This window comes from Arachis hypogaea, chromosome 19, assembly GCF_003086295.3.
Source record: "Arachis hypogaea cultivar Tifrunner chromosome 19, arahy.Tifrunner.gnm2.J5K5, whole genome shotgun sequence".
NCBI lineage: Eukaryota > Viridiplantae > Streptophyta > Magnoliopsida > Fabales > Fabaceae > Arachis > Arachis hypogaea.
The window spans coordinates 19,200,231-19,227,262 of record NC_092054.1 but is presented as its reverse complement, the minus strand read 5'-3'; the positions used below and the strand labels follow the sequence as shown (position 1 = coordinate 19,227,262).

The 27,032-nt window shown below is 36.1% G+C and overlaps 1 protein-coding gene across 1 annotated transcript; it reads right to left on the bottom strand.

Annotated features, from left to right (window-relative positions):
* Nucleotides 1-5,722: 5,722 nt before the first annotated feature.
* Nucleotides 5,723-26,589, bottom strand: LOC112775839 (uncharacterized). Its single transcript, XM_025819735.3, has 12 exons — nt 26,447-26,589; nt 8,673-8,813; nt 8,381-8,477; nt 8,219-8,289; nt 8,050-8,099; nt 7,884-7,957; nt 7,731-7,793; nt 7,321-7,408; nt 6,592-6,654; nt 6,440-6,519; nt 6,272-6,343; nt 5,723-6,176 (listed from the first exon to the last, which is right to left on the bottom strand). Exons 3-12 carry the CDS (start codon nt 8,410-8,412, stop codon nt 6,095-6,097), a joined length of 675 nt encoding a protein of 224 aa, XP_025675520.1. The 5' UTR covers nt 8,413-8,477; nt 8,673-8,813; nt 26,447-26,589; the 3' UTR covers nt 5,723-6,094.
* Between the last annotated feature and the right edge of the window lie 443 nt (nt 26,590-27,032).

Here is a 27,032-nt window from a genome sequence, read left to right as displayed (position 1 = left end):
AAAATAAAAAAATACTTATCTAATAAATTTGAAAAGTAAATAATATATTAACAAAAAAATAAAATTAATTTCTTAAAAACAATAGAAAAGCGGCTGAACAGGCACGTTAGTGCCTGTTGAGCCGCTAGTAATAATAATAATAATAATAATAATAATAATAATAATAATAATAATAATAATAATAATAATAATAATAATAACTAACAGCAAAGATAATCTAATTATACTTAGTTCACTAATTATACTTACACAACTCTAACACTTGAACTAACTAAATATTCTACTAACATGTTTAACTTAAACTAATTATTACTATTTAAATTTAAAAAATAATTTAATAAAATAAACTTACATAATTAAAATGATTAAGATAATTAACAATGTACAATTCTGGACGATTAGCATCTTTTGTTCTTTGTCTCCTTAGCATTATTCAATTCGGTCTCCCTTCCTTGGATTTTTTTGTTTCTGATGGAGCTTCAATGGAAGAAAGGAAATGAGGTTTGAAAGAGATGGAAGAGTGGAGAGTGAGAGATGAATGAAGTGGGGGATGGGATGGATGGTTGGGGTATTTCCATTGAATTAAAACGGATTCACTGGCTGAGGTAGGTGCATGTGCGACGCGTGACATTGGTACGCAAATCGAATGGTCCGATTTGTTTATCATCCACGCCACTAATCGGACATGTCTCCAAAATCGGACCGTCCAATTTTAACTACGCAGCTCCCACACCCATGTAATGCACGCCAAGCCCCAATAACCATGAAATACACCAAATCTAACCTCACATTAAAATTAAAAAAGTGATCGCATCACGCGAAGAAGACTCTAAAAAAAGAAGTCTGTTAGATATTTATATCTTGAATAAAATGACGTCAATATTAAAAGTAAAAACTCTTCAGAAGCAGTTGGCTTTATGTAATTACATCTCATTTATTTGTCACGACAATGTGCAAGTAATATATAATTTATTCGGCTTTTCCACTTTCTAATGAAAGTTTCAGTGTGTGTTTAGATTACGGTTTGTAAATGGAGGTTTTATAAAATTGATTTTGTAAAATTGATTTTGATCAATAATGAGTTAGTATTAACGGAATTTATGTTTGGTAATTCTTATTCAAAATGTATTATAGTAAACTAAATAGTGTTTGGATTACATTATTCAAAATCACTTTTAGATAAAAAATTATAGAAAAGGACATGAATTTAAATAATTATTTTATATTATCTTATAATTTTATTTTAAATATTTAAATAAATTTTGATTTTTTTTAGTACTCTCAATATTCTTTAGTACTCTAATAGAATTAAAAAAATCATAATACAAAGTAAAAAAATATTCCATACAAAAAAGAAATAACAATAACAGTAAAAGAACTCATATAAAAAAAACAGAAATTTTATAAAAAAATAATAATATATATAAGAGAGTATTAGAAAAAAGTATTATAAAAAAAACAATAAACATATGAATAATGAAGGACATAATTGGTACATAGAACATAAAGTTCAATCCAACGTGAAAAGGTGAACGCAAATCGTTTACAGCATAAAAATGTTGCCAAACATAAAGATGAAGCGTTCAAGAAACTCAAACGAACCTCTCTCTTCTCTAAAGCAAATCCAAACACACCCTTAGTCTCCACTCTCCACGCTACGAAGAACAAGTTTGCTAGCCAGCTAGTAGAACTCACATGCAGAGTTACTAACATACATATATAAAAGCTAACAAAATTATTTCAATATTGACTAAATTACTTTTAAATAATGAATGCACATATTCTATATGCCATTTGAACATGTAATATAATCGCAGCCAGCACTCGAGGCAATTGGGGTGTGAGCCAAATTACATCAAAGCTAAACTTGGGAAAATTGCAACAACTGGCGCAAAATAAATCACTAACCTATGTCAAATGCCATATATATAGAGATCAAGTAGGCACAATCCTCCTATGAGACTTTGTTTAAGTATATGATTAGTTGTCATAACTCATAAGAATACCAAATGTCATCCAAGAAACTTAACCTCAGCCAAGATTATTGGACACATAATTTTTTTTTTAAAACAAAAAAAATTCAACACACAAGTAGAGCGAAAAAGCTAAAAAAAATAAAATAAAATAAAACAACACCTTGAAAACACTTAGTAAGATCTCACATCAATAATTATTTTAGTGTCATCTTTGACATTGTCATCAACAACAAAAGAGATCTTCGCACCTCCACTCCTTGTAATGAATTAGAGACATGTTGAAGATTTCTTCAGCACATTTTTTTATGTTCTGAAACAATCTCCTATTCCTTTTCAATCAGACGTTCCAAACAACCGCAAAGTAAGTTATGAATTACCCGTTACGCTCCTCTTTCCTACTTGTAATACCTGTCTAGCTTTGAAAATGTCCCTTTAAAGTACCTGGACATGACCATTGTTTGCCAAAAATAGCTAACCAAGCACACTACACCTGTCAAGTAAATTCACAGCCAAAAAACAAGTGGTGAATATATTCAACATCCTTATTACATAATACACACAAATTATCTCCCTAATTAACAATTCCTAGCCGACACAACCTTTCCTTTGTATTCACTCTGCCTATCAATACAAACTAAGCAAACACCTCTACTCTTGGAGGGACTAATCCTTTCCAAAGAGTCTTAGTAAAGCTATAACTTGTTACGCCATCCGGAAGCGTTTCCGCCTGTAACACCTGTACAAAAGAGTTAGTAGAAAAAATACCTTGTCTGTCAAACTTCTAGACAACTCTATCCTCTCTATCAGAGGCTAATTTAACCAGTCTCAAAGTGTTGTGTAATTGATTCACAAGTTTCAACTCCCATTGGAACATCTCACGTCTCCATTGGAAGTTCCATATCCACTCTAACCCATCCCAAAATTCACAAGTCCCTATGGCAGAGCCTTTCTGAATTGAAACCGAGAAGAGCCTTGAAAACCTATCTTTTAGAGGACAACAACTTAGCGAGACGTCTTCCCAAAAATGAGTTCTTCTGCCATCACTAACTTCCATAGACAAACTAGTTGTGATCTTTTCTTTTATATATTGCTCCTTAATTTGTAGTTGGCAAATGTCATTCCAAAGACCCCCTAGTAGGTAAAACCTGGGTGGACAACAGCTCATTAGGGGAGAGATTATTACAAGAGCATACCACCTTCTTCCATTGTGGACACTCCTCCTTAGAGAACCTCCACCACCACTTAAACAAGAGCGCGGTGTTACAATTATCGCATCTCCGACTCCTAATCCCCCTAGTTTCTTCGGAGCTTGGACCACTTCCCAACTAACCAGAGCCATACCCTTCCTTCCATCCTCCTTACTCCACAAAAATCTTCTCTGTAACGAAATTAGTTTTTTCGCCACAGCTTTTGGCATCTTGTATAAGCTTAAATAATAAACAGGTAAGTTATTTAATACTGCTTTGATGAGTACCAACTTTCCCGCTTTGTTTAGAACCTTTGATTTTCATAAGCTGAGTTTTTCCTCCACTTTGTCAATAACAGACTTCCAAGTTTTGATCAACATTGGGTTAGATCCTAAAGGAATTTCAAGGTATCTGACCGGCAAAACAGCTTCCTTGCACCCCCAACAAATTGCACATGCTTCGAACCCATTGATGTTCACAATTGATTGGAATCAAGCTGGATTTATCAAAGTTGATGCTATGCCCCGACATCAACTCGAAACATCGAAGGAGCCTTTTGTAGTTCTTAATAGTCTCTTCCTCTGGCGGACAGAACAAGACAGTGTCATCGGCAAACTGGAGGTGTGTCAATTATATGTTATCTTTCCCAACAAATAAAGGAGATATCCGACCATTTCTAACTGCCTCCCCAATCATTCTATGTAGTACATCAACAACAAGTACAAACAAGAATGGAGATAAGGGATCACCTTGTCTCAGATCTCTTTCCATCTTGAACGGCTTAGTTGGTGAACCATTTATCAAGACCGACATAGAAGTTGTATCTACGCACTCCATAACCCACTCTCTCCACCTTCGCCCAAAACTCATTTTCTGCAGACAATGTCCACAAAACTCCACTTAAGGGTGGAAAGACTAGGCAGGGCAGGCTTTGCTCTTAATAGACCTGGCCTATCATGTGGTCAATTGGCATGAGCCTGCCCTGCAGCCTGCTATAAACTTTTTTTAAAGTACTAAGTTTGGCCTGTTATTCAGCTTGGCCTAGCCTGAAACATGTTAAAAGGCCTAATAATTTTTTTTCACAAAAATAAAAATATTATTTAAAAAAAACTATTTTTTAATAATCATATTTATATGCAATATGTCATATTTAATATTTATAAGAATTTTTAAACTTTAAAGTATTTAAAATATACAAAACTATTTATAATTAAATATAATAAATTTAAAATATTTCATAATTTAGTTATAATAAAAAAATTATTTATATATGTAATTATGTATTAACAGGTCCAGGCAGGCCTAACAGGCCAATAAGACTAATTAGTAAGTTTGGTCCTGACTTATTAATATAATAAGCCTTTTATAAGAGCCAGGTCAAACACAGGTCAGGCTGCAAGCCCCTGACAGGCCGCCTAACCTATTTCCACCCCTAACTCCACTTGACCCTGTCTTAAGTCTTTTGAAAGTCCCGTTTGATTATTGCCGCTTCATTTTTTCTTATTTTTAGCCAATGTATGATTTTACATGCAATAAGAGCCCCATCATGTATTTTTCGATCTTTGACAAATGCACTCTGCATCTCTCCAACTAGGCTTGGCATAACTGATCTCATCCTCCTGACTAATACCTTGGAAATCACCTTATACACACAAGACACAATCAACCATGCTAATTGTCGAAGGTCTTTAATTGTATCTTTTTCATTTAATGCGTAAATGGTAGTGCTACGCTAAGGACATAAATAGTGAAAAGAGACGACAAAAGGGAAAAAGGGATAAAGCAAAGCATGCATGTTATTTTCCGCTAAGTAGACATCGGGAGATGTAAACAACGTAAATGTCGTGCTACACCTAAGGTGCACTAAACATGAAAAAAATCATAGGAAAAGTCTAAGGAAACAAAATAATTTTAGTTAAAGGAAACGAAGACACCAAAAAAATATTAAAGGACACGTTTACTATCGCCTATATACTTTTCTCAACGAAATAACATAACCGATAAGCCGAATGTATATAAGAGGTTTCTATTAAACAAAATAATTTTACATCACCACCACCCTAACAAAACACAGTTGCACCACTGCCAAAATGTGCAATAAGACTGCGCTTGTTTATAGAAACAGGACACTAAAATAAAGATACAGAAACACAAAATCATGTTTGACAAAAAAAACATAAACAGACAATATATCCAGAGACACTAAATTAGTGTATTTTATATCCATCCTAACAAAAAGAACACAAAAATACTAACAAAAACACAACTTTTTTTTTTTTTGTTAATTTTTTAAAATAATATTTTTTTTATTATTATACTTTTCATTTCAAATATTTTAAATGAAAATAAATTGAATTTTCATAATTTGTTCTAGTTTATTACCAAATAGAATACAAGAACACAAAATTTTATATATCTATCCATCAATGTCTTGCCATATTCTCAGTGTCTTGTTCTATCCTGTTTTCATAAACAAACGTAGCCTAAATGTTGTCCTGCTTTTACTTGTGCATGAAAAATGCTTGAATGGGATACAAGTTATCAGAATATAAACAAATATCCAAGGCGAACAAAGAAAGCATCCTTTTCAGAAGAAGATAAACAAATATCCAACGATGAACGATCGTTGCTCCACTTCCAACCAAGGAAGTGTCTGTTATTTACACACCAGAGATGTGCTAACTACGATTAGTTATCTACAAACAACTCGATACAGATTCGGAATCTATGTGCATATAAGAGGACGACACACATATATACTAACTCTACAATATGCACATAAGATGATACAAATGCTAGATCTACCACTCAAGCTTCACATAGATTTGCTTTATTTTACAGAACTAAACACGAGAACTGGAAACTGATCAGATAAACACATGGGACGACAAGGGGGTCTTGATAAACTAGCATAACACATGCAGTGTTGACTCATATATCCATGTCAGCAAATATTTCATCATCATCCTCGTTGAGTACTCCATCCATAAGAAATCCGTCAGCAACCAAGTTACTGCCAGAAACAGCATTGTCGTAAGGCTGAATAAGATGCAAACACAAAAAGCAAAAAGTAGTTCCAGACAATTGAGAGAGAATATGAAATCCCACCTAAAACAACTGAAACGGAAAGTCACGATCCGTTTTAGCTTTCTATTGTAAAAGAGGAAATTAAAGGACCATCTACAGAAAATAGATAAGAAAATGATCAGAATAATATATAACAGGTAAAATGAATGAGGTTACAGTTTTAATTTATCGCTTGTGATGATAATTTACATTGCTCCTTTTTCCACTAACGGATCAGCTTCGGAGTCAGGAACATAACCATAAATTTCACAATCCCCTAACTTCACAACCTGCAAGACAAGGTATCAAAAAATGCCTTTTGGGATCACCAACATTCACGTTCGAAAACAAGAGTAATTCACCTCATCAAGAGCCATGTACAAGGTGTCCAGTAGAGAAACATCCCCAACAGTTTCATCCCATTCCTGCAGTTTTGACAAGTTAATCAAAACCAAGGAAAGGAAACCACTATACCAAAAGTAATCACTATTGCTAACAACAACAACAACAGCTAAGATGTTTATTGTGTGCATTAATATGTTTAGCCTTTTCTAACCCCTGAGATCCTAAGATGCCAAACAAAAGCAGTGGGACTTGACAATATTTATGACTTTCCAATTTAAACCTCAGTTTTTTTTCATTTTCAAAATCGATGAAGAAATGATATATAGAACAATAAAAAATATTACTATATACCAATGTGTTAAATTATTGATATGATTACTACTGTTGTTATCTAATGATCAAACTGTTTTGTTGATTAGTTCATGTTTAAAATCTAGGAATTAATAGTGTGTTAATTGTGATATATAAATAAACATAATTAGGAAAGAATATATTTTGAAATTTAACGTTGCACAATTAAGATCATTAGGTGCATCTAGACAAGACCATCAAACACGCCCTGGGGTCTACAATGTCATATAAAAAATGAAATCTTGAATTTGTAGATACCATATATTTTACAACCTGCCCAAACATCACAATCCCAGACATTAAAGATGTGGGGACACGAAACACCAAGGCTGCAAGTAATACAAAAGTAAAAAGTAACACTTAAAACAAGAAATAGACAGTATCAATCACAGTACCTTTGAGGCTTCAAACATGTAGGTGTCAAAGATAAGCTTAAAACTGTCCCATGATTCCTCTGTGAAAAACTGGTGAGCTTTGACTGCACTAAAAACCATTACAGGTGTATGGTATTATAAGAAAAATTAAAGAATGCAACAACAGAGACACTCAGTTTAGAAGTTTAACAAGGTAAAAACAACCAAAGAAAAGACCGGAAAAAAGACTTGGGAAATGGAGAGACTTGAACTCTCAGCTCCAAGAGCAACAGTTTTATGAACTGTCTGTCAAGCCTTTTGACAACACTCCCAAAAAGAAAAAAATGACAAAAGGATTATATAGTGGGTTGCCATGTCGCCAACTAAGCTGACAGTAGCATTACCCATAACCCCTTTATCATATTTTTATACGTCACAAGATACTGAGATACCTGAAGTCATAGTCCGGATACATGTGATACAGGGTAAGAATAAGGTAAATCAATGTCCTTCGACTGGAAAAAAAACATAATTAGAACATGTAAAAAGGAAGCACTTAATTGGTATTTACAATTTATGAAACCTCTCCACACAGTAAAGGCCACCTGGATCTGGTTAATAACATGTCATCCGGCGGGGGAGAATCAGGGCTACATGATTTCTCAATAAGTTCAAGCATCTGAAATTGAATCAGTTTTAAAAAACTATTCTATGAACAAATTGTAAAAAAAGATCCTATTACCACAACCCAACTTTATCAGAGTCATTTACCTCATTCTCCAAACTGATAGAGAGTTTTTTATCTGTTCCAGCATGTTTGCCTACAGAATTATTAAAAGAAAATAGGTCATTAATTACTATTACTAACCCAAACCCAGTGAGCAAATCCAAATCCAAAATCAATTCTGTTGAAACTTAAAAGTCACTAATTATTCCTTACAAGTATAAGCTTCAAGGCATCCTCTGATAGTACGTTCTCCCAAATTCAAATCACCAAAGAAATCGTTAAGCCTGGACAAGTTTCACGAGACTCTTACAATATACCAAAATTATGTAATAAAATCCCATAATTCAACTCAAATTCGTTTGAAACTACAAATACCGATCCAAGGAAGGACACTCCAGGAACTTCATAGTGAATTATCTTCAAATGATGAGAACTACAGCTACAAACCCTAGTTTCCGTCTTTGCCTAGTGACTTTGAAAGCAGAGATAAGCAAAATCATAAATCACAAGCAAATTCGAAACAATTCATGACAAAAAAACAAATGCGTGAAAAGTGCAGTAAGATCTCTTACAAACAACTCAACAACCAGATTTTTGAAGCGAAAACAAGAGAGAAAGCGAAGCAGGAATGCAGAAAACGAGAGAGAAAGAAGGAATTGAAGTGTACCAGAGAAATGAAGACGACGAAGATTGCTTGGTGCTGTGATGAAGGAGAGATTACTTGAGAACAGCGAAGATTATTTGGATTTCAGAATTTGGGGATAAAGCGATAAACGGAAGGGTTTCGAAGCGGTGAAATTCGAATATTCTGATTTTAGATTTGAAATAGATAGAGTCAATAAATAGTTAAATACAGATACATGAATTGGTGGATGAGAGAGAATCTGCAATTCGAAGAGAGAGAGAGAGAGAGAGAGAAAACGACATCTACGGTTTACTTTGGCCCATGTATGTTTAGTTAAAAAACAGAGAAAAGCCCAGCCCAATTTAGTATTTCACATGAAGTCCAATTACATGGATTTAATTGGCCTTTCTTTTGTATATCCTTTTTGAAAGCCCATCTAGTAGCACAAAATTAGTTTCATTTGATGTGGCAGAGGCATTGTACCAATGGCCAATGTGTTAGCCTCATAAGTCATAATAGCCACGTCGCAGGTTGGAATACCAGCTGTATCTGAATTGTTATAGAGCCTTTAGTGTGTGTGAGTGTGGAAGTGTGCATGACACTATGACCCCAAAAAAAATTAGTTTAATTTAATGTAAATTTTTAAAAGAAAATAATAATATTATTTAATTTTTGATGATGTCATTTTTCATATAATTCTTTTTATTGTATATTTACATAAATTTATTAAAAAAAATTATCAAAATAAAAATAATAATATTCATTTTTTTATAAAGTTATCATTTCATTAAATACTAACATTAGTGGATAAATATTTTCTGTTTTCTATATATATTTATAAATTACTAAACAATAATAACAGAGATAATACTTAATTTGGTCTCTAAATTTGCACATAAATTTTAATTTAATCTTTAAAATTTTAATTTTTATTTAGTTTTCAAATTTTACAAACGTCACTCGTATAGTCATATTAGTCCCTAAAATTTATTGAGTGTTCTATTCTATTTTTATCCCACAATATATATGCAAATGAATGCAGCGTAAGATAATTGTTAATTTGATTTTATTACTTTGATTTCACTTGGTAGGTTTATGAAATTTATATAAATGAAGGTGATAGAAAGTATAAATAGTTATTAAGGTGTACAAGTAAAAGTGTTCATAAAGGCAATGCGGTAGAGCTCAATCGACATAAATTTTTAAGGGTATGTCTAAAACGAGTACACTCATTATATGCTTATTGGATACGCCACATTTATATAGACCATTCGATTTGATTAGATGAAAATCAAAGGTTAATGTTACGGTGGGTAACCGGAGATTAATGGGCTGGATGGCGTTGGTTGGCCCAAACGTATGAAGGAGGTGACTTTCGAGTGGATCTGTTACTCGGTGTTCCTCTGTCCGACTTGTACGTGTGAAAGAATGGGGGGTGGTACCTGTAAAAATACTCCGATGCCTAAGTTAGCAAGAGTGTGAGCAGGTTAGAGAGTATTGGAACTTAGAGATACCTGAGGGGTGTCAGTGTATTTATAGTGGTAAACCAATAACCACCGCTGAAGTAGTGCCACCTTTTTAGGTGGATAACCGTTCCCATATCTTAGGGAGGTTAAGATATGGCTCTATGAAGTGGTTAGAGAGTTTCTAGGGGCAGTTACTCATTCGAATAAGTGTTATCTGCCAGCTAACCCTCGTATCCGACTTCTTTGGAGCAGGTCGTGTTCAGTACCGACTTCTTGGGATGAAGGCTGGTACTGGGTGAGGGCCAACCCTTTGGGTTGGGCTTCTTTGCTTGGATCCTGGGCCTTTATTATTGGGCCAGGGTATGAACAGTGCCCCTACTCGAGCCCAATTTCTTTTTAAGATTTGGGTTCGAGTATTCTACTCGGGGTCGTAGCCGATTTGTAAGAGGACTGACGTGATGGTTTGAAACCGACGTGACCTTTTGGTTCTGACAGTTACGTCTAATCAAGCGTCGTGTTCGTTAGGGGTGTGCGTAGGGATTCAATAGCCTTGGTAACGGTGCATCTTCATTAATGACTGCCCCTATTTTACCATTATGCCCCTAACGTTCTTATAAATACTTTCCCTCTCTTTCATTGTTTCGTTTCTGCGATCTTTCAAATTTCCCTTGCATTCGTTCGTACTGCATTCTTATGCTTTCGAAGGCTTTTGCTTCCAACCCTCATTTCCAGATAAAGGTTAGTTCTTTAATATGCTTTTGTAGATAAATTTGATTTGCAGACTTTAGTTTCACATCCCCCTCCCTTTAGAGACCATGTTGGTGATTTTTCTTTTCCCCTTGTAGGTTTTGTCACCCCTTTTTTAGAAAAAGAAATGGCTTCTGTAGATGCTCTCTCTCACTGGGTTGATGTCACAGTCTTAGGGGAGGAACCCTTAGTCGATTCTGAGTTTATCACCCATCTTCGTACTCGCCACAGAATTTGTTCTTCTGAGGAGGATGAGCCGAAGTATGAGTTAGTGGCCCCGGGTCCAGAAGACCGGGTTTGCTTTGGGAGGGCTAATGAGGCGGCCTCCCATTTTTTCTTTATGTATGAGTGTATGATCACCCGTTTGGGTGTTTTTCTTCCTTTTTCAGACTTTGAGATGTCTGTTTTACGTCATTGCCGAGTCGCTCCTACCCAGCTTCACCCCAACTCTTGGAGTTTTTTGAAAATTTATCAATTCATCAGCCAGGCCTTAGAGTTCCCGACTTCTTAAAAGATTTTTTTCCATCTTTTTCATATGACAAAACCCTTTAGTGGGCTAAACAATAAACAACAGTGGGTATTGTTTCGAGCCATACAAGGTAGGAGAATTTTCACCCTTTTTGACGAATCCTTCCACGATTTCAAAAACTATTTTTTCAAAGTGCAAGCTGTAGAGGGTCACCACCCCTTTTTCCTGGATGATAATTCTTCCCCCCGCTTTCCTTTATACTGGTTGGAGGCCTCCCCTTGTGAAAAATATGGTCTTGACGACCTGGATGATGTGGAGGCAGCCATTGTGGGGTTCCTCTGAGAAGTTTGGGGGAGGTCTCCATACTTGGATACAAAAAAGTTTCTCCAGGGGTCTCCGAGTTTTATCCAGGCGCAACTAGGTAGCTTTCATTTGGTTTTCCGACTTGTCTGATTAATTCTTCCGACTTGTCTAATCTATCAATTGTTGCTTTTTTTAGAGATGGCAAAAACAAATGCCCAGGAGTCTTACCAAAGAGTTCAGGAGGCCAAGGCGAGGTCTCGTGCCAGGTCTGGTGGTGCTAGGGCGGTTGTCTCTCCTCCTCCTCCTCCTCGGAACGTCGGGACTCCCTCCCAACCTATTGTGATTTCCTCTTCTGCTTCCTCTCTGCCACCCCCTCCGTCTGACCTACTCCTGAACCAGAGAAGAAGAAGCGTAAGACCTTAGAGTCTGGCGCTTCTGGTGAGGCGGACGCTCTTGCGTTCGTCCGAAAGAACATTTATCCCCATGCTCGTATGAGCATGGATGATGTTTCTGTTCGGCACTACCTCACTGCTGTGGTTGAGGAGAGTCTCAAGACGGCGGGAGTTTGTGGCAAACTCTTAGATATATTTGAGAAGACTCCTCTCAGCTCTTTAGGGATGACCTCGAGGGTCGAGGAGCTGGAAGGCAGGCTTCGCGTATATCAGGAGCACGAGAGGGAGTTGGAGGGAAAAGTCGCCAAGCTGAAGGAGGAGAGGGATAGCCTCCGGGAGAAGGAGAAGAAGTTGCAAGCCCAATGCAACATGGAGGTGGATTTGAGGAAGGCAGCGCAAGCCAGCTACAACAGTTTATTTGATGATCTTGTGTCTGTAAAGAATGACTTGCTGAATGCCCGGAAGGCCTATACCGAGTTGGAGGACTCTATTGCGGATGGTGCTGATGAGGCTTGGAGGGTTTTTAAGGAGCAGGTCGGAGTCATTGCTCCTGACTTGGACCTTTCTCCTTTAGATCCTGATAAGATTATTATTGATGGTGCCATCGTGGATCCTCCTGTCCCCGTGGTGGAGTCCGAGTCCGATTTGAAGACTCGGGGGCAGAGGATCATAGAGTCCCCTCCTCGCTCTAAGGACGCTCCGAGCTCTTCTACCGTTCCTCCGACTTTCTCTCCAACTCCTGGTCCTGGTGGTGGTGATCCTTCTACTCCTCTTGAAAAGAAGTAATTTGTTGGCTATTGGGGGTCCGGCCTGTGGCCCCCCCCCCCTTTTTTTTAAACTCTTTATATTTATTTGTTGATGTTTGAATAATTTTTGGCCTTTTAAGGCCGTAAACAAAATAGTTTTATCATACTCTTTTTTGATAAGGTTTAATTTTAACGATTAAATAAATACCCTTTTTTTGGATAAGGGTTTTGAGTTACCTTGTGCGCGCATGCTTTTCTATTCGTAGTTCTTTTGATTTTTGATCTTTTCTGGAAAAAACCTTTTCTTTGGGCTTGTCTGCTTTTCTGAATCTTTTTTATCTTCGGGGCAGCCTTATAATCTTTTCTTAGTTTTTTCCTATCTCTTTTTGTTATTCCTAGTACTCAATTTTGTTTCATTGAGCTTTTCGTGACTTAGGCTACTTTTGCGATTCATTTTAGTTTTACTCGGTTTCGCATTTCGACTTATGAGTCGGACTGCTCCCGAGTTTATCATGATCGACTTCCATAGCCTCTTTACGCCGACTTGTACCTCGTCGTTTTATCCTGATGACCATCTAGGTCGGTTCAAGGGATTTTCACGTTTTGTCGAGCTTAAATCGGCGCGTTTCGTAGGAAGAGAATAAAAAAGGGAATTTAAAAGAGATATTAAAATGAAAGAGATCTTTATTAATTGAGGAGGTACCTTATTGCTACTAAGGGCTTTTGATAATCTATTTTCCCTTAGCCCCTACTGTGATGCCTCGTTAAAAACCCTTCTCAGAAAAAACCCTTTGATTTTGGGAAAAATCATGAAGTTGGGAAAAGAGTACATCAGGGAGTAGGGTTCGCTTTTAGCTGTAGTACCTTTTCATATTACAAGCATGCCATGATCTTGGTAACTCGTTGCCGTCGAAGTCGGTTACCCTATAATAGCCTTTTCTTAAGACCTCGTTGATCTTGTATGGTCCTTTCCAATTAGCAGCGAGCTTTCCTTCCCCAGATTTGTTGACTCCAATGTCGTTTCTGATTAGGACCAAGTCATCTGGGGTGAAGCTCCTTCGAATGACTTTTTTGTTGTATCTTGCGGTCATCCTTTGCTTCAACGCTGCTTCTCTTATCTGGGCTTCTTCTCGGACTTCGGGGAGCAAGTCGAGCTCCTCTTTGTGCCCCTGTATATTCCCGATCTCGTCGTGGAAAATCACTCTTGGGCTTTGCTCATTGACCTCTATTGGGATCATGGCTTCTACGCCATAAACTAGTCGGAAGGGTGTTTCTCTAGTGGCGGATTGGGGGGTTGTTCTGTAAGCCCATAGTACTTGTGGGAGCTCTTCAGCCCAAGCTCCTTTCGCATCTTGTAATCTTTTCTTCAGCCCTGCCAGTATGACTTTGTTGGCTGCTTCGGCTTGCCCATTGGCTTGTGGGTGTTCCACCGAGGTGAACTGGTGTTTGATGTTCATACTGGCTACTAGGCTTCTAAAGGTGGAGTCGGTGAACTGGGTTCCATTGTCTGTGGTAATGGAATAAGGTATCCCATACCTTGTGATGATATTTTTGTAGAGGAACCTCCGACTTCTTTGTGCAGTGATAGTGGCCAGTGGTTCTGCTTCTATCCACTTTGTGAAATAATCTATTCCCACTATTAGGTACCTGACTTGTCCTGGCGCCTGAGGAAAATGACCTAACAAATCCATTCCCCATTTTGCAAAGGGCCACGGAGAAGTGATGCTAATGAGCTCCTCTGGAGGAGCCACGTGGAAATTTGCGTACATTTGACATGGTTGGCACTTTTTCACAAACTCTGTGGCATCTTTCTGCAAGGTTGGCCAATAGAATCCAGCTCGGATTACTTTCCTGGCTAATGACCTTGCTCCGAGGTGGTTTCCGCAGATTCCACTATGTACTTCCTCTAATACCTCGGTGGTTCTGGAGGTCGGTACACATTTTAATAATGGCGTTGATATCCCTCTTCTGTAGAGGATATTTCTTTCCAAGGTGTAGTGTTGTGCTTCCCTTCGGATTTTCTTGGCCTCCTTTTCCTCCTTGGGGAGGATGTCGAATTTCAGGTATTCGACTAAGGGGTTCATCCATCCGAGGTTTAATCCGACCACTTCGAAGACTTCTTGTTTGTCTTCTATTTTTACCACTGAGGGTTCCTGGAGAGTCTCTTGAATCAGGCTTCTGTTATTTCCTCCTGGCTTGGTACTTGCTAACTTGGATAGGGCATCTGCTCTGCTGTTTAGATCCCGAGTTATGTGTTTCACCTCGGTTTCTGCAAAGCGCCCAAGGTGCTCCAAAGTTTTTTCCAAGTACCTCTTCATGTTTGGGTCTTTTGCCTGATATTCTCCACTTATTTGGGAAGTCACCACTTGGGAGTCGCTGTATATCCTCACCTTTGTAGCACCGACTTCTTCTGCCAGCTTCAGTCCTGCGATCAAGGCTTCATACTCTGCCTGATTATTTGAAGCTGGGAATTCAAACTTGAGGGAAACCTCTATCTGGGTTCCCCTTTCATCTACCAATATTATGCCTGCACCGCTTCCTGTTTTTTTGGAGGATCCATCTACATAGAGTTCCCATGTAGTTGGTTTTTCCTCTTGATCTCCTGCGTATTCTGCAATGAAGTCGGTGAGGCACTGGGCTTTAATCGCAGTCCGAGTTTCATATCTCAAGTCGAACTCGGAGAGCTCTATTGCCCATTGAACCATTCTCCCTGCAATATCCGTTTTTTGGAGGATTTGCTTCATAGGCTGGTTCGTACGGACTCTTATTGTGTGAGCTTGAAAATAAGGCCGTAGCCTTCGTGAGGCTACCACTAAGGAGTAGGCAAATTTCTCTAGTTTGTGGTACCTTAGCTCAGGGCCCTGTAGAACTTTACTGATGAAATAGATTGGATGTTGACCGTCCTCGTCTTCTCTTATCAAGGCTGCTGAGACAGCCTTGTCTGCCACGGATAGGTATAGGACGAGGTCCTTACCGGCTACAGGTCGGGTCAAAATAGGAGGTTGGCTCAAAAACTTTTTGAACTCTTGGAACGTCTCCTCGCATTCGGGAGTCCATTCAAACTGGCGTCCCTTTCTCAATAGGGAGAACAGTGGGAGGGATCTTAGTGCTGATCCTGCCAAAAACCTGGAGAGAGCTGCAAGTCGGCCGTTAAGTTGTTGGACTTCTCTTAAACAAGTCGGACTTCTCATTTCCAGGATAGCTCTACACTTATCGGGATTGGCTTCGATCCCTCTTTGCGTTAGCATAAATCCAGAAATTTTCCTGCCTCCACCGCGAAGGCGCACTTTGCAGGATTTAGTCTCATCCCGTGCGACCTTATGGTGTCAAAGACTTGTGAAAGGTCAGGCAAGAGGTCGACTTCTTTCTTGGTCTTTACCAGCATATCGTCGACGTATACTTCCATTAAGCTCCCTAGGTGAGAGGTAAACACCTTATTCATCAACCTCTGGTAGGTAGCTCCTGCATTTTTTAATCCGAATGGCATGACCACGTAGCAAAAGTTGGCTCTGGGTGTGATGAATGATGTCTTCTCTTGGTCTGGCTCGTACATCGGGATTTGGTTATACCCCGAGTAGGCGTTCATGAACGACAAGTGTTGATACCCCGAGCTAGAGTCTACTTAGGGCGTCAATGCTTGGTAGTGGATAAGGGTCCTTGGGACATGCCTTATTTAAGTCGGTATAGTCGACGCACATCCTCCATTTGCCATTTTGTTTTTTGACTAGCACTACATTGGCTAGCCATGTTGGGTATTTGAAGCCAGCTTCCAGGAGCGCCTGTACTTGCTCTTCCACTACTAGGGCTCGCTCTGGGCCGAGCTTGCGTCTTCTTTGTTGCACAGGTCGGGATCCCGAGTAGACCGAGAGTTTGTGGGACATGAGCTCGGGATCTATCCCAGGCATGTCGGAGGCCTTCCAGGCAAAGAGATCGGAATTATCTCTTAGGAGCTTAGTCAACCCTTGTCTTAGGGTTTCCCCTAGGTTGGCTCCTATGTGAGTGGTTTTTCCTTCCTCTTCGCCGACCTGAATCTCCTCGGTTTTTCCCCCGGGATGTGGTCGCAGCTCTTCTTTAATCCTTGCTCCACCGAACTCTATTGTGTGGATTTCTTTGTTCTTTCCTCTCAGGTTTAGGCTTTCATTGTAGCAATTCCTTGCCAACTTCTGATCTCCCCTCACCGTTGCTATCCCCGCTGAGGTCGGGAATTTCATGCAGAGGTGGGGCATCGATACCACCGCTCCGAGTCGATTAAGGGTAGCTCTGCCAATTAAAGCATTATAGGCTGACCCCACGTCGATGACTATGAAGTCTATACTCAGAGTCTTTGATTTTCCCCCTTTCCAAAGGTGGTGTGGAGGGGCAAAAATCCTAGTGGCTTTATTGGCGTGTCGCCTAATCCGTACAAGGTGTCGGGGTAGGCTCTTAACTCTTTCTCATCCAACCCTAGTTTGTCGAAAGCGGGCTTAAAGAGGATGTCCGCTGAGCTTCCCTGGTCTACTAGGGTTCTGTGGAGATGAGCATTTGCTAGGATCATAGTTATTACCACTGGATCATCGTGTCCAGGGATTATTCCTTGCCCAGCTTCCTTTGTGAATGAAATGGTGGGGAGGTCGGATGACTCTCCTCCGACCTGGTAGACTCTCTTGAGGTGTCTTTTGCGAGAGGATTTGGTGAGTCCCCCTCCCGCGAACCCCCCTGAGATCATATGTATATGTCTCTCCAGAGTCTGTGGTGGTGAGTCTCTTCTATCCATATCATCTCGCTTTCTCTTCCCATGACTGTCCGACCTTTCTATGAGGAATCTGTCAAGCCGACCTTCTCTGGCCAGCTTTTCTATCACATTTTTAAGGTCGTAACAGTCGTTTGTTGAGTGACCATATATTTTATGGTACTCACAGTAGTCGCTGCGACTCCCCCCTTTTTTATTTTTAATGGGTCTGGGAGGTGGCAGCCTTTCAGTATTGCAAATCTCTCTGTATACATCCACTATAGAAACTTTTAGGGGAGTATAAGAGTGATATTTTCTTGGTCTATCGAGACCGAGTTCTTCCTTCTTCTTGGGTTCCCTCTCCCTCTCTTTTGTTGAGGGAGGGTGCCCAGGTCGCCAACTCAGGTTTCTCAGCTTAGCATTTTCCTCTATGTTGATGTACTTTTCAGCTCTCTGTTGTACATCACTTAAGGAGGTGGGGTGTCTTTTGGATATGGACTGTGAGAAGGGACCTTCTCTAAGCCCATTGACTAGCCCCATTATAACTGCTTCTGTGGGTAAGTCTTGAATCTCCAAACATGCTTTGTTGAACCTTTCCATATAGGCTCTTAAGGATTCTCCGGCCTCCTATTTTATTCCCAGGAGGCTTGGTGCATGTTTTACTTTGTCTTTCTGGATAGAGAACCTCATCAAGAATTTCCTTGAGAGGTCTTCAAAACTGGTGACCGACCTCGGGGGGAGGCTGTCGAACCACTTCATCGCTGCTTTTGACAAGGTTGTCGGAAAAGCTTTGCATCGCGTAGCATCAGAAGCGTCAGCCAGATACATCCGACTTTTAAAGTTGCTCAAATGATTCTTTGGATCAGTGGTTCCGTCGTAGAGGTCCATATCAGGGCTTCTAAAGTTTCCCGGAACTTTCGCCCTCATTATGTCCTCACTAAAAGGATCTTCCCCCCCTAAGGGCAAATCTTCTCTACCGTCGTGGGAGTTCTAACCTTTGAGGGAGGATTCTAACTTTAAGAGTTTTCTTTCTAACTCTTTTCGTCGCTCCATCTCCTCTTTTAGGTTCTTTTCGGTTTCCTTTTGTCGCTCCCATTCCTGTTCTAGCTGTTCGAGGCGACTGTGGACTAATCACATGAGCTCAATTGCATGGGATGGTCCTTCTTTCTCTGATTCGTGCCCCTCCGAAGAATTTACCTTCGGGTTTTTGATTCCGGAGGTGCCTTCCCTGTGTCGATCATTGGCTTCCTGGTGAAGGTTCTGGTCTGCCTCATTGTTTCCAGTGTTCAGATTCTCTTGTTCAGAATCTGTCTCCACATGACCCTCTTCAGGGGATCTATCCGCCATCACTGGTTGATCTCTCGGGTCCCCGGCAACGGCGCCAATGTTACGGTGGGTAACCGGAGATTAATGGGCTGGATGGTGTTGGTTGGCCCAAACGTATGAAGGAGGTGACTTTCGAGTGGATCTGTTACTCGGTGTTCCTCTGTCCGACTTGTACGTGTGAAAGAATGGGGGGTGGTACCTGCAAAGACACTCTGATGCCTAAGTTAGCAAGAGTGTGAGCAGGTTAGAGAGTATTGGAACTTAGAGATACTTGAGGGGTGTCAGTGTATTTATAGTGGTGAACGAATAACCACCGTTGAAGTAGTGCCACCTTTTTAGGTGGATAACCGTTCCCATATCTTAGGGAGGTTAAGATATGGCTCTATGAAGTGGTTAGAGAGTTTCTAGGGGCAGTTACTCATTCGAATGAGTGTTATCTGCCAGCTAACCCTCGTATCCGACTTCTTTGGAGCAGGTCGTGTTCAGTACCGACTTCTTGGGATGAAGGCTGGTACTTGGTGAGGACCAACCCTTTGGGTTGGGCTTCTTTGCTTGGATCCTGGGCCTTTATTATTGGGCCAAGGTATGAACAGTTAATATGAAAGAAGAGCATTGATGAACTCTAATAAATACAGAATATCCTAATACATAAATAAATATTTTAAATGACAATACTTTAATACACAATACTTTAAATGGTAACAGAATCTTTTATTCTTAAATAATTAAATATAAAATATATAAATACAAAAATATGAAAATTCTTTATTCAATAAGATTAATTATTGTGCAAGAAATTTTTATAATATTAAAAAATCTTATTAAAATAAAATTTTAAACTGTAACATAAAAATATAAAATAATTAAAATTTTATTTTATATTACTTGACAAATAATTAGATTATTATATTCAAAATTTATTAATTAACTAATTTTGTTAAAGATATTATTATATAAAATAAATTTTCATCAAAATATTTTAAAAATATAATTTATTTAAAATATTATATATATAATACATGAAAATATTAACTTTTTATTTTTTTTAATTTTTTTAAAAAAAATAATATAGTTCTAAAAACATGCCTATCATATTACATATTTACTTATATTAGTAAGATCTAAACTAATCAAGCTTACGTAATTAAAAATATAAAACATATAAATACAAAAAAAATAAAAGTATTTTGAAAATATTATGACATTTGTAAGACCTAAACTAAACATATAGGTCTTACTTATATTAGTATGACCTAAACTAATCAAGCTTACGTATTTAAAAATATAAAACATATAAATACAAAAAAAATAAAATAAAAATATTTTTAAAATATTATGACATTTGTACACTAGTTATATATATATATAATTACCCTTTATGACATATCACTTTTTAATTGGTTATTATGTTAACTATGATTAAATTATTTTGTAATTAAAAAATTATTTAAAATAATAAATGTATAATTTGATAAAATACTAAAAATTAAATATTTACTCTCTGTAACTTCGTTTTTTCTCTCTTTGATTGCTCTTCTGTGTGTGTTGATTTCAATTTGTAATGGATCTGTGATTAGTTAAAGAGAGTGTATTTGGTCGTGCTGCTATTTTGTAGTTGTCTTTTACTCTTTAGTTCACATAATTTCATTTCACATATAATTTTTTTATTATCAGGATGCATTAATCTATGATTTAGGGTTGTGATCATTATTGCATTTATTAAAGTGATGCTTGAATTAGATATGCATTTAATCCATTCGTCTATTAGAATTTAAATTGGACTATATCAATTAGTTCAAAGACGTTCTTTGGAATGGCTATGGATCATTAGATCGTACACAAGATCCGTTGCATTAGATATTCAAAAGATACTTGCATCTTTACTCTCCGTCCTGCTTCGAGTTACAGTGTGCTTTCAACGCACTTTAAGTGATGAAGAAACAGTGGAAGGGAGAAAATATATTTCACTCAACACAGACGGTGTTTTTCAATGGAAGGATGGAACGAATTTAAGTAATAATGATTTGGTAAAAGAATATATATTTATTTTTTAATATTTTCAAAAATTATATAATTATCTATCTTAAAAAATATTTAATTATAAGATGGTCCTACTTTAGTTAAGATGTTAATTCTCATTGAGTTAAATTAACTCAAATTAAAATTAAACATCTAATTAAATGTGTCACGTCATAAAGGCTAATTTACATGTTGTTTTAGAGGAGATTTAGTAAAATTCACCTATATATATATAAATTTGGTCGAGTTAGAGAATAAAAAAATTAACTAAAATAATAAAAAAATACTTAAAAATAATAAAAATAAAAAATGATCTTATTATAAATATATAATTTTAAAAAATAAAAAATATTTATTTTTTATATTTGTTACACTTGCTTCATTGCGCTGCCGTTTTAAATAAGCTTTCTTTTAAAACTTTGACTCATTAGTAGTTAATATTTTTCGGGAATTCTAATTCATGTATTAGGAAATTCATGGGTAGTTGTAGTCACTTTAATTTTTGGTATTTTGTTAGAACATGGCATGTGATCAAACATTTTTTTTGTGACAACTTTATAAAGGTTAGATTAATTGATTTAAAATTATTGGTCATTGCCTAAATTTTAAAATTATTTATGAATTTTGTAAAGTTTTAATACGAAGATTAAAAAAATAATAGATTGGTGAACAAAGTGTAGATATATCTCTCACTAGTCAATATCATCTCAAAAATCTCTACATTTCAATGTCAAAAGCTACGTAAATCTCTACATCTCAATGTCAAGCTACGTCAGCAAAGCCAGGTGGAGCATCCCGTAGATCATTAGCAGGACCATCAGCAAAGCATGTCAAGCTACGTCAACAAAGTCAGGTGGAGCATCCGGTAGATCATCATCAGGACCATCAGCAAAGTCAGGTGGACCATCAGCACCATCAGCAAGACCATCAACAAAGCCATCCGAACCATCAGAGCTGTCATCACTCGCTGGGGAGGACTGGAAGGGATGATGACAGCAGCCTCCTCTGGGACTGGGAGAGGGGGCATGAGGCAGATCGAGATACAACTGTAAATCTAAGACCCCGCAAGAAAGAGCTCATAGTCATCAGCTACAAAGTCCCCAAAGTCAAAGGTGGCAAAACCTTAGTCGAGCCTGCAAATCCCGTAGGAAATTCCCCTGAGCAGAGAAATGATCATTCTAACCTGCTCTACAGTAGTATCGGCGAAAACAACGAAAAGAGCTCGATATACCCCTCCTTCGTAGCGTAAATCACGAGTCAGAATCTCTAAATGTGTCCAATCAGCCATAATGTCTAACAAAAGATAGATAAGTATTAGTGCAAAAGAATTCATGCACAATACTCTTTGTTGATCTATGAAAAACTAATATTAGTAGATTTTAATACTAATATCAAAACAAATAACCTTAATCACAATACTAGCATTGAAATAAATTAAGTAAATTAATAAATTTTTAGTAAAATTTATATTTATATTAATAATGGTATATAATTAAAATATAATTGATTTGAAAAATGTTTAATTATTCTATTAGTCCTTATAGTTTCGTGAAATTTTTAATTAGGTCCCTATACTTTTTTTCTTTTTAATTGAGTCCTTGCACTAATTTTTTTTTTTCAATTAAGTCCTTCTCAGTAGTAATTGGCTTAATTTTATAGGAACCCAACTAAAAAAAAGAATTGGTATAGGGACCTAAATAAAAGAAAAAAAAAGTGTAGGGACCCAATTAAAAAAAATTTTGGTGCAAGGACTCAATTAAAAGGAAAAAAAGTATAAGAACCTAATTAAAAATTTCGCGAAACTATAGGGACCAACAGAGTAATTAAACCTTTAAAAAATAGATATTTATTTATACTATATAATTAATATTTGTCGCAAAGAATATTAAGAAGCACAATGCCTGAGTGGGAGCAAAAACAATCTATACTTGCTACTTAACTATTGTGTTTCTTAATATTGTTTGTGACAAATATTAATTATATAGTATAAATAAATATCTATTTTTCAAATCGATTATATATTAATTATATACCATTATTAATATTAATATTAATATAAATATAAATTTTACTAAAAATTTATTAATTTACTTAATCTATTTCAACGCTAGTATTGTGATTAAAGTTATTTGTTTTGATATTAGTGTTAAAATCTACTAATATTAGTTTTTCATAGATCAACAAATAGTATTATGCATTAATTCTTCTGCACTAGTATTTATCTATCTTTTGTTAGACATTATGGCTGATTGGTTAGACTTAGACATTATGGCTGATTGAACACATTTGGAGATTCTGACTCGTGATTTACGCTACCAAGGAGGGGTGTATCGGGCTTTTTTAGTTGTTTTCGCCTATACAACTGTAGAGCAGGCTAGAATGGTCATTTCTCTGCTCAGGTGAATTCCCCTACGGGATTTACAGGCTCGACTAAGGTTTTGCCACCTTGACTTTGGAGACTTTGTAGTTGATGACTATGAGCTCTTTTTTTCGGGGGTCTTAGATTTACAGTTGTATCTCGATCAGCCTCATGCCCCCTCTCCCAGTCCCAGAGGAGGCTGCTGTCATCATCCCTTCCAGTCCTCCCCCAGCGAGTGATGACAGCTCTGATGGTTCGGATGGCTTTGTTGATGGTCTTGCTGATGGTGCTGATGGTCCACCTGGTTTTGCTGATGGCCCTGATGATATCTACCGGATGCTCCACCTGACTTTGTTGACGTAGCTTGACATGCTTTGCTGATGGTCCTGCTGATGATCCTGCGGATGATCTACCGGATGCTCCACCTGGCTTTGCTGACGTTGCTTGACATTGAAATGTAGAGATTTACGTAGCTTTTGACATTGAGATGTAGAGATTTTTGAGGTGATATTGACTAGTGAGAGATATATTTACACTTTATTCACCAATCTATTATTTTTTAATCTTCGTATTAAAACTTTACAAAATTCATAAATAATTTTAAAATTTAGACAATGACCAATAATTTTAAATCAATTAATCTAACCTTTGTAAAGTTGTCACAAAAAAAATGTTTGATCACATGCCATGTTCTAACAAAATACCAAAAATCAAAGTGACTACAACTACCCATGAATTTTCTAATACATGAATTAGAATTCTCGAAAAATATTAACTACTAATGAGCCAAAGTTTTAAAAGAAAGCTTATTTAAAACCACAACGCAATGAAGCAAGTGTAACAAATATAAAAAATAAATATTTTTTATTTATTAAAATTAAAATTTAAAGTTTCATATATATATTTAAAATTATATATTTATAATAAGATCATTTTTTTTATTATTTTCAAGTATTTTTTTATTGTTTTGGTTAAATCTTAACTCGACCAAATTTATATATATATAGGTGAATTTTACCAAATCTCTTCTAAAACAACATGTAAATTAGCCTCTATGACGTGACACATTTAATTAGATGTTTAATTTTAATTTGAGTTAATTTAACTCAATGAGAATTAACATCTTAACTAAAGTAGGACCATCTTATAATTAAATATTTATTTAAGATAGATAATTATATAATTTTTGTAAATATTAAAAAATAAATAAATATTCTTTTACCAAATCATTATTACTTAAATTCGTTCCACCCTTCCATTGAAAAACACCTTCTGTGTTGAGTGAAATATATTTCCTCCCTTCCACTGTTTCTTCATCACTCAAAGCGCGTTGAAAGCACATTGTAACTCGAAGCAGGACAGAGAATAAAGATGCAAGTATTCTTTGAATATCTAATGCAACGGATCTTGTGTACGATCCAATGATCCATAGCCATTTCAAAGAACGTCTTTGAACTAATTGATATAGTCCAATTTAAATTCTAATAGACGGATGGATTAAATTCATATCTAATTCAAGCATCACTTTAATATATGCAATAGTTATCACAACCCTAATGCATCCTGATAATAAAAAATTTATATGTGACACGAAATTATGTGAACTAAAGAGCAAAAGACAACTACAAAATAGCAGCACGACCAAATACACTCTCTTTAACTAATCGCAGATCCATTATAAATTAAAATCAACACAGAACGAAGTTACAGAGGCTAAATATTCAGTTTTTAGTATTTTATCAAATTATACATTTTTTTTTATCAAAAATAGGAGACTCGAACCCGCAACCTCTTAAGTAAATATGGGGAGTCTATGCCATTTGAGCTATTACTCATTGGCTGTTATAAAGGGTAATTTACATGTTAAAATATAAAAAATAGAATAGAATTTACCATATATATATATATATGAAAAACTAGTGTACAAATGTCATAATATTTCCAAAATACTTTTATTTTATTTTTTTTTGTATTTATATGTTTTATATTTTTAATTACGTAAGTTTGATTAGTTTAGGTCATACTAATATAACTAAGACCTATATGTTTAGTTTAGGTCTTACAAATATGATAATATTTTCAAAATACTTTTTTTTTTGTATTTATATGTTTTATATTTTTAATTACGTAAGCTTGATTAGTTTAGATCTTACTAATATAAATAAATATGTAATATGATAGGCATGTTTTTAGAACTATATTATTTTTTTTTAAATTGAAAAAAATAAAAAAAATTAATATTTTCATGTATTATATATAATATTTTAAATAAATTATATTTTTGAAATATTTTGATGAAAAATTATTTTATATAATATCTTTAACAAAATTAGTTAATTAATAAATTTTGAATATAATAATCTAATTATTTATCAAGTAATATAAAATAAAATTTTAATTATTTTATATTTTTATGTTACAGTTTAAAATTTTATTTTAATAAGATTTTTTAGTATTATAAAAATTTCTTGCACAATAATTAATTTTATTAAATAAAAAATATTTATATTTTAGTATTTATATATTTTATATTTAATTATTTAAGAATAAAAAATTCTATTACCATTTAAAGTATTATGTATTAAAATATTGTCATTTAAAATATTTATTTATATATTAAGATATTTTGTATTTATTAAAATTTATCAATTCTCTTTTTTTATATTAGTCTTTAATTTTTATCTAATCAAATCTAATAGTCTATATAAATGTGGCTTATCCAATAAGCACATAATAGTTGTGCTCGTTTTAGACATACCCAAACGCAGTGAGCAAATCCAAATCCAAAATCAATTCTGTTGAAACTTAAAAGTCACTAATTAGTCCTTACAAGTATATGCTTCAAGACATCCTCTGATATTACGTTCTCCCAAATTCAAATCACCAAAAAATCGTTAAGCCTGGACAAGTTTCACGAGACTCTTGCAATATACCAAAATTATGTAATAAAATTCCATAATTTAACTCAAATTCGTTTGAAACTACAAATACCGATCCAAGGAAGGACACTCCAGGAACTTCATAGTGAATTATCTTCAAATGATGAGAACTACAGCTACAAACCCTAGTTTTCGTCTTTGCCTAGTGACTTTGAAAGCAGAGATAAGCAAAATCATAAGTCAAGCAAATTCGAAACAATTCATGACAAAAAAACAAATGCGTGAAAAGTGCAGTAAGATCTCTTACAAACAACTCAACAACCAGATTTTTGAAGCGAAAACAAGAGAGAAAGCGAAGCAGGAATGCAGAAAACGAGAGAGAAAGAAGGAATTGAAGTGTACCAGAGAAATGAAGACGACGAAGATTGCTTGGTGCTGTGATGAAGGAGAGATTACTTGAGAACAGCGAAGATTATTTGGATTTCAGAATTTGGGGATAAAGCGATAAACGGAAGGGTTTCGAAGCGGTGAAATTCGAATATTCTGATTTTAGATTTGAAATAGATAGAGTCAATAAATAGTTAAATACAGATACATGAATTGGTGGATGAGAGAGAATCTGCAATTCGAAGAGAGAGAGAGAGAGAGAGAGAAAACGACATCTACGGTTTACTTTGGCCCATGTATGTTTAGTTAAAAAACAGAGAAAAGCCCAGCCCAATTTAGTATTTCATATGAAGTCCAATTACATGGATTTAATTGGCCTTTCTTTTGTATATCCTTTTTGAAAGCCCATCTAGGCATCTAGTAGCACAAAATTAGTTTCATTTGATGTGGCGGGGCATTGTACAAATGGCCAATATGTTAGTTTCATAAGTCATAATAGCCACATCCCAGGTTGGAATACCAGCTGTAGCTGAATTCTTATAGAGCCTTTAGTGTGTGTGAGTGTGGGGAAATGGATCCTCTCCATTGTTAAAAAAAATTG

What these genes read in the sequence shown, in the direction of transcription:
- LOC112775839 (XM_025819735.3), bottom strand. Translation starts at nt 8,412, where the DNA reads ATGAAGTTCCTGGAGTGTCCTTCCTTGGATCG. An exon ending in ACATGTTTGAAGCCTCAAAG is followed by an intron (nt 6,655 to 7,320) that starts GTACTGTGATTG and finishes TCAAAACTGCAG; the next exon opens with GAATGGGATGAAACTGTTGG. An exon ending in TTAGTGGAAAAAGGAGCAAT is followed by an intron (nt 6,344 to 6,439) that starts GTAAATTATCAT and finishes TATTTTCTGTAG; the next exon opens with ATGGTCCTTTAATTTCCTCT.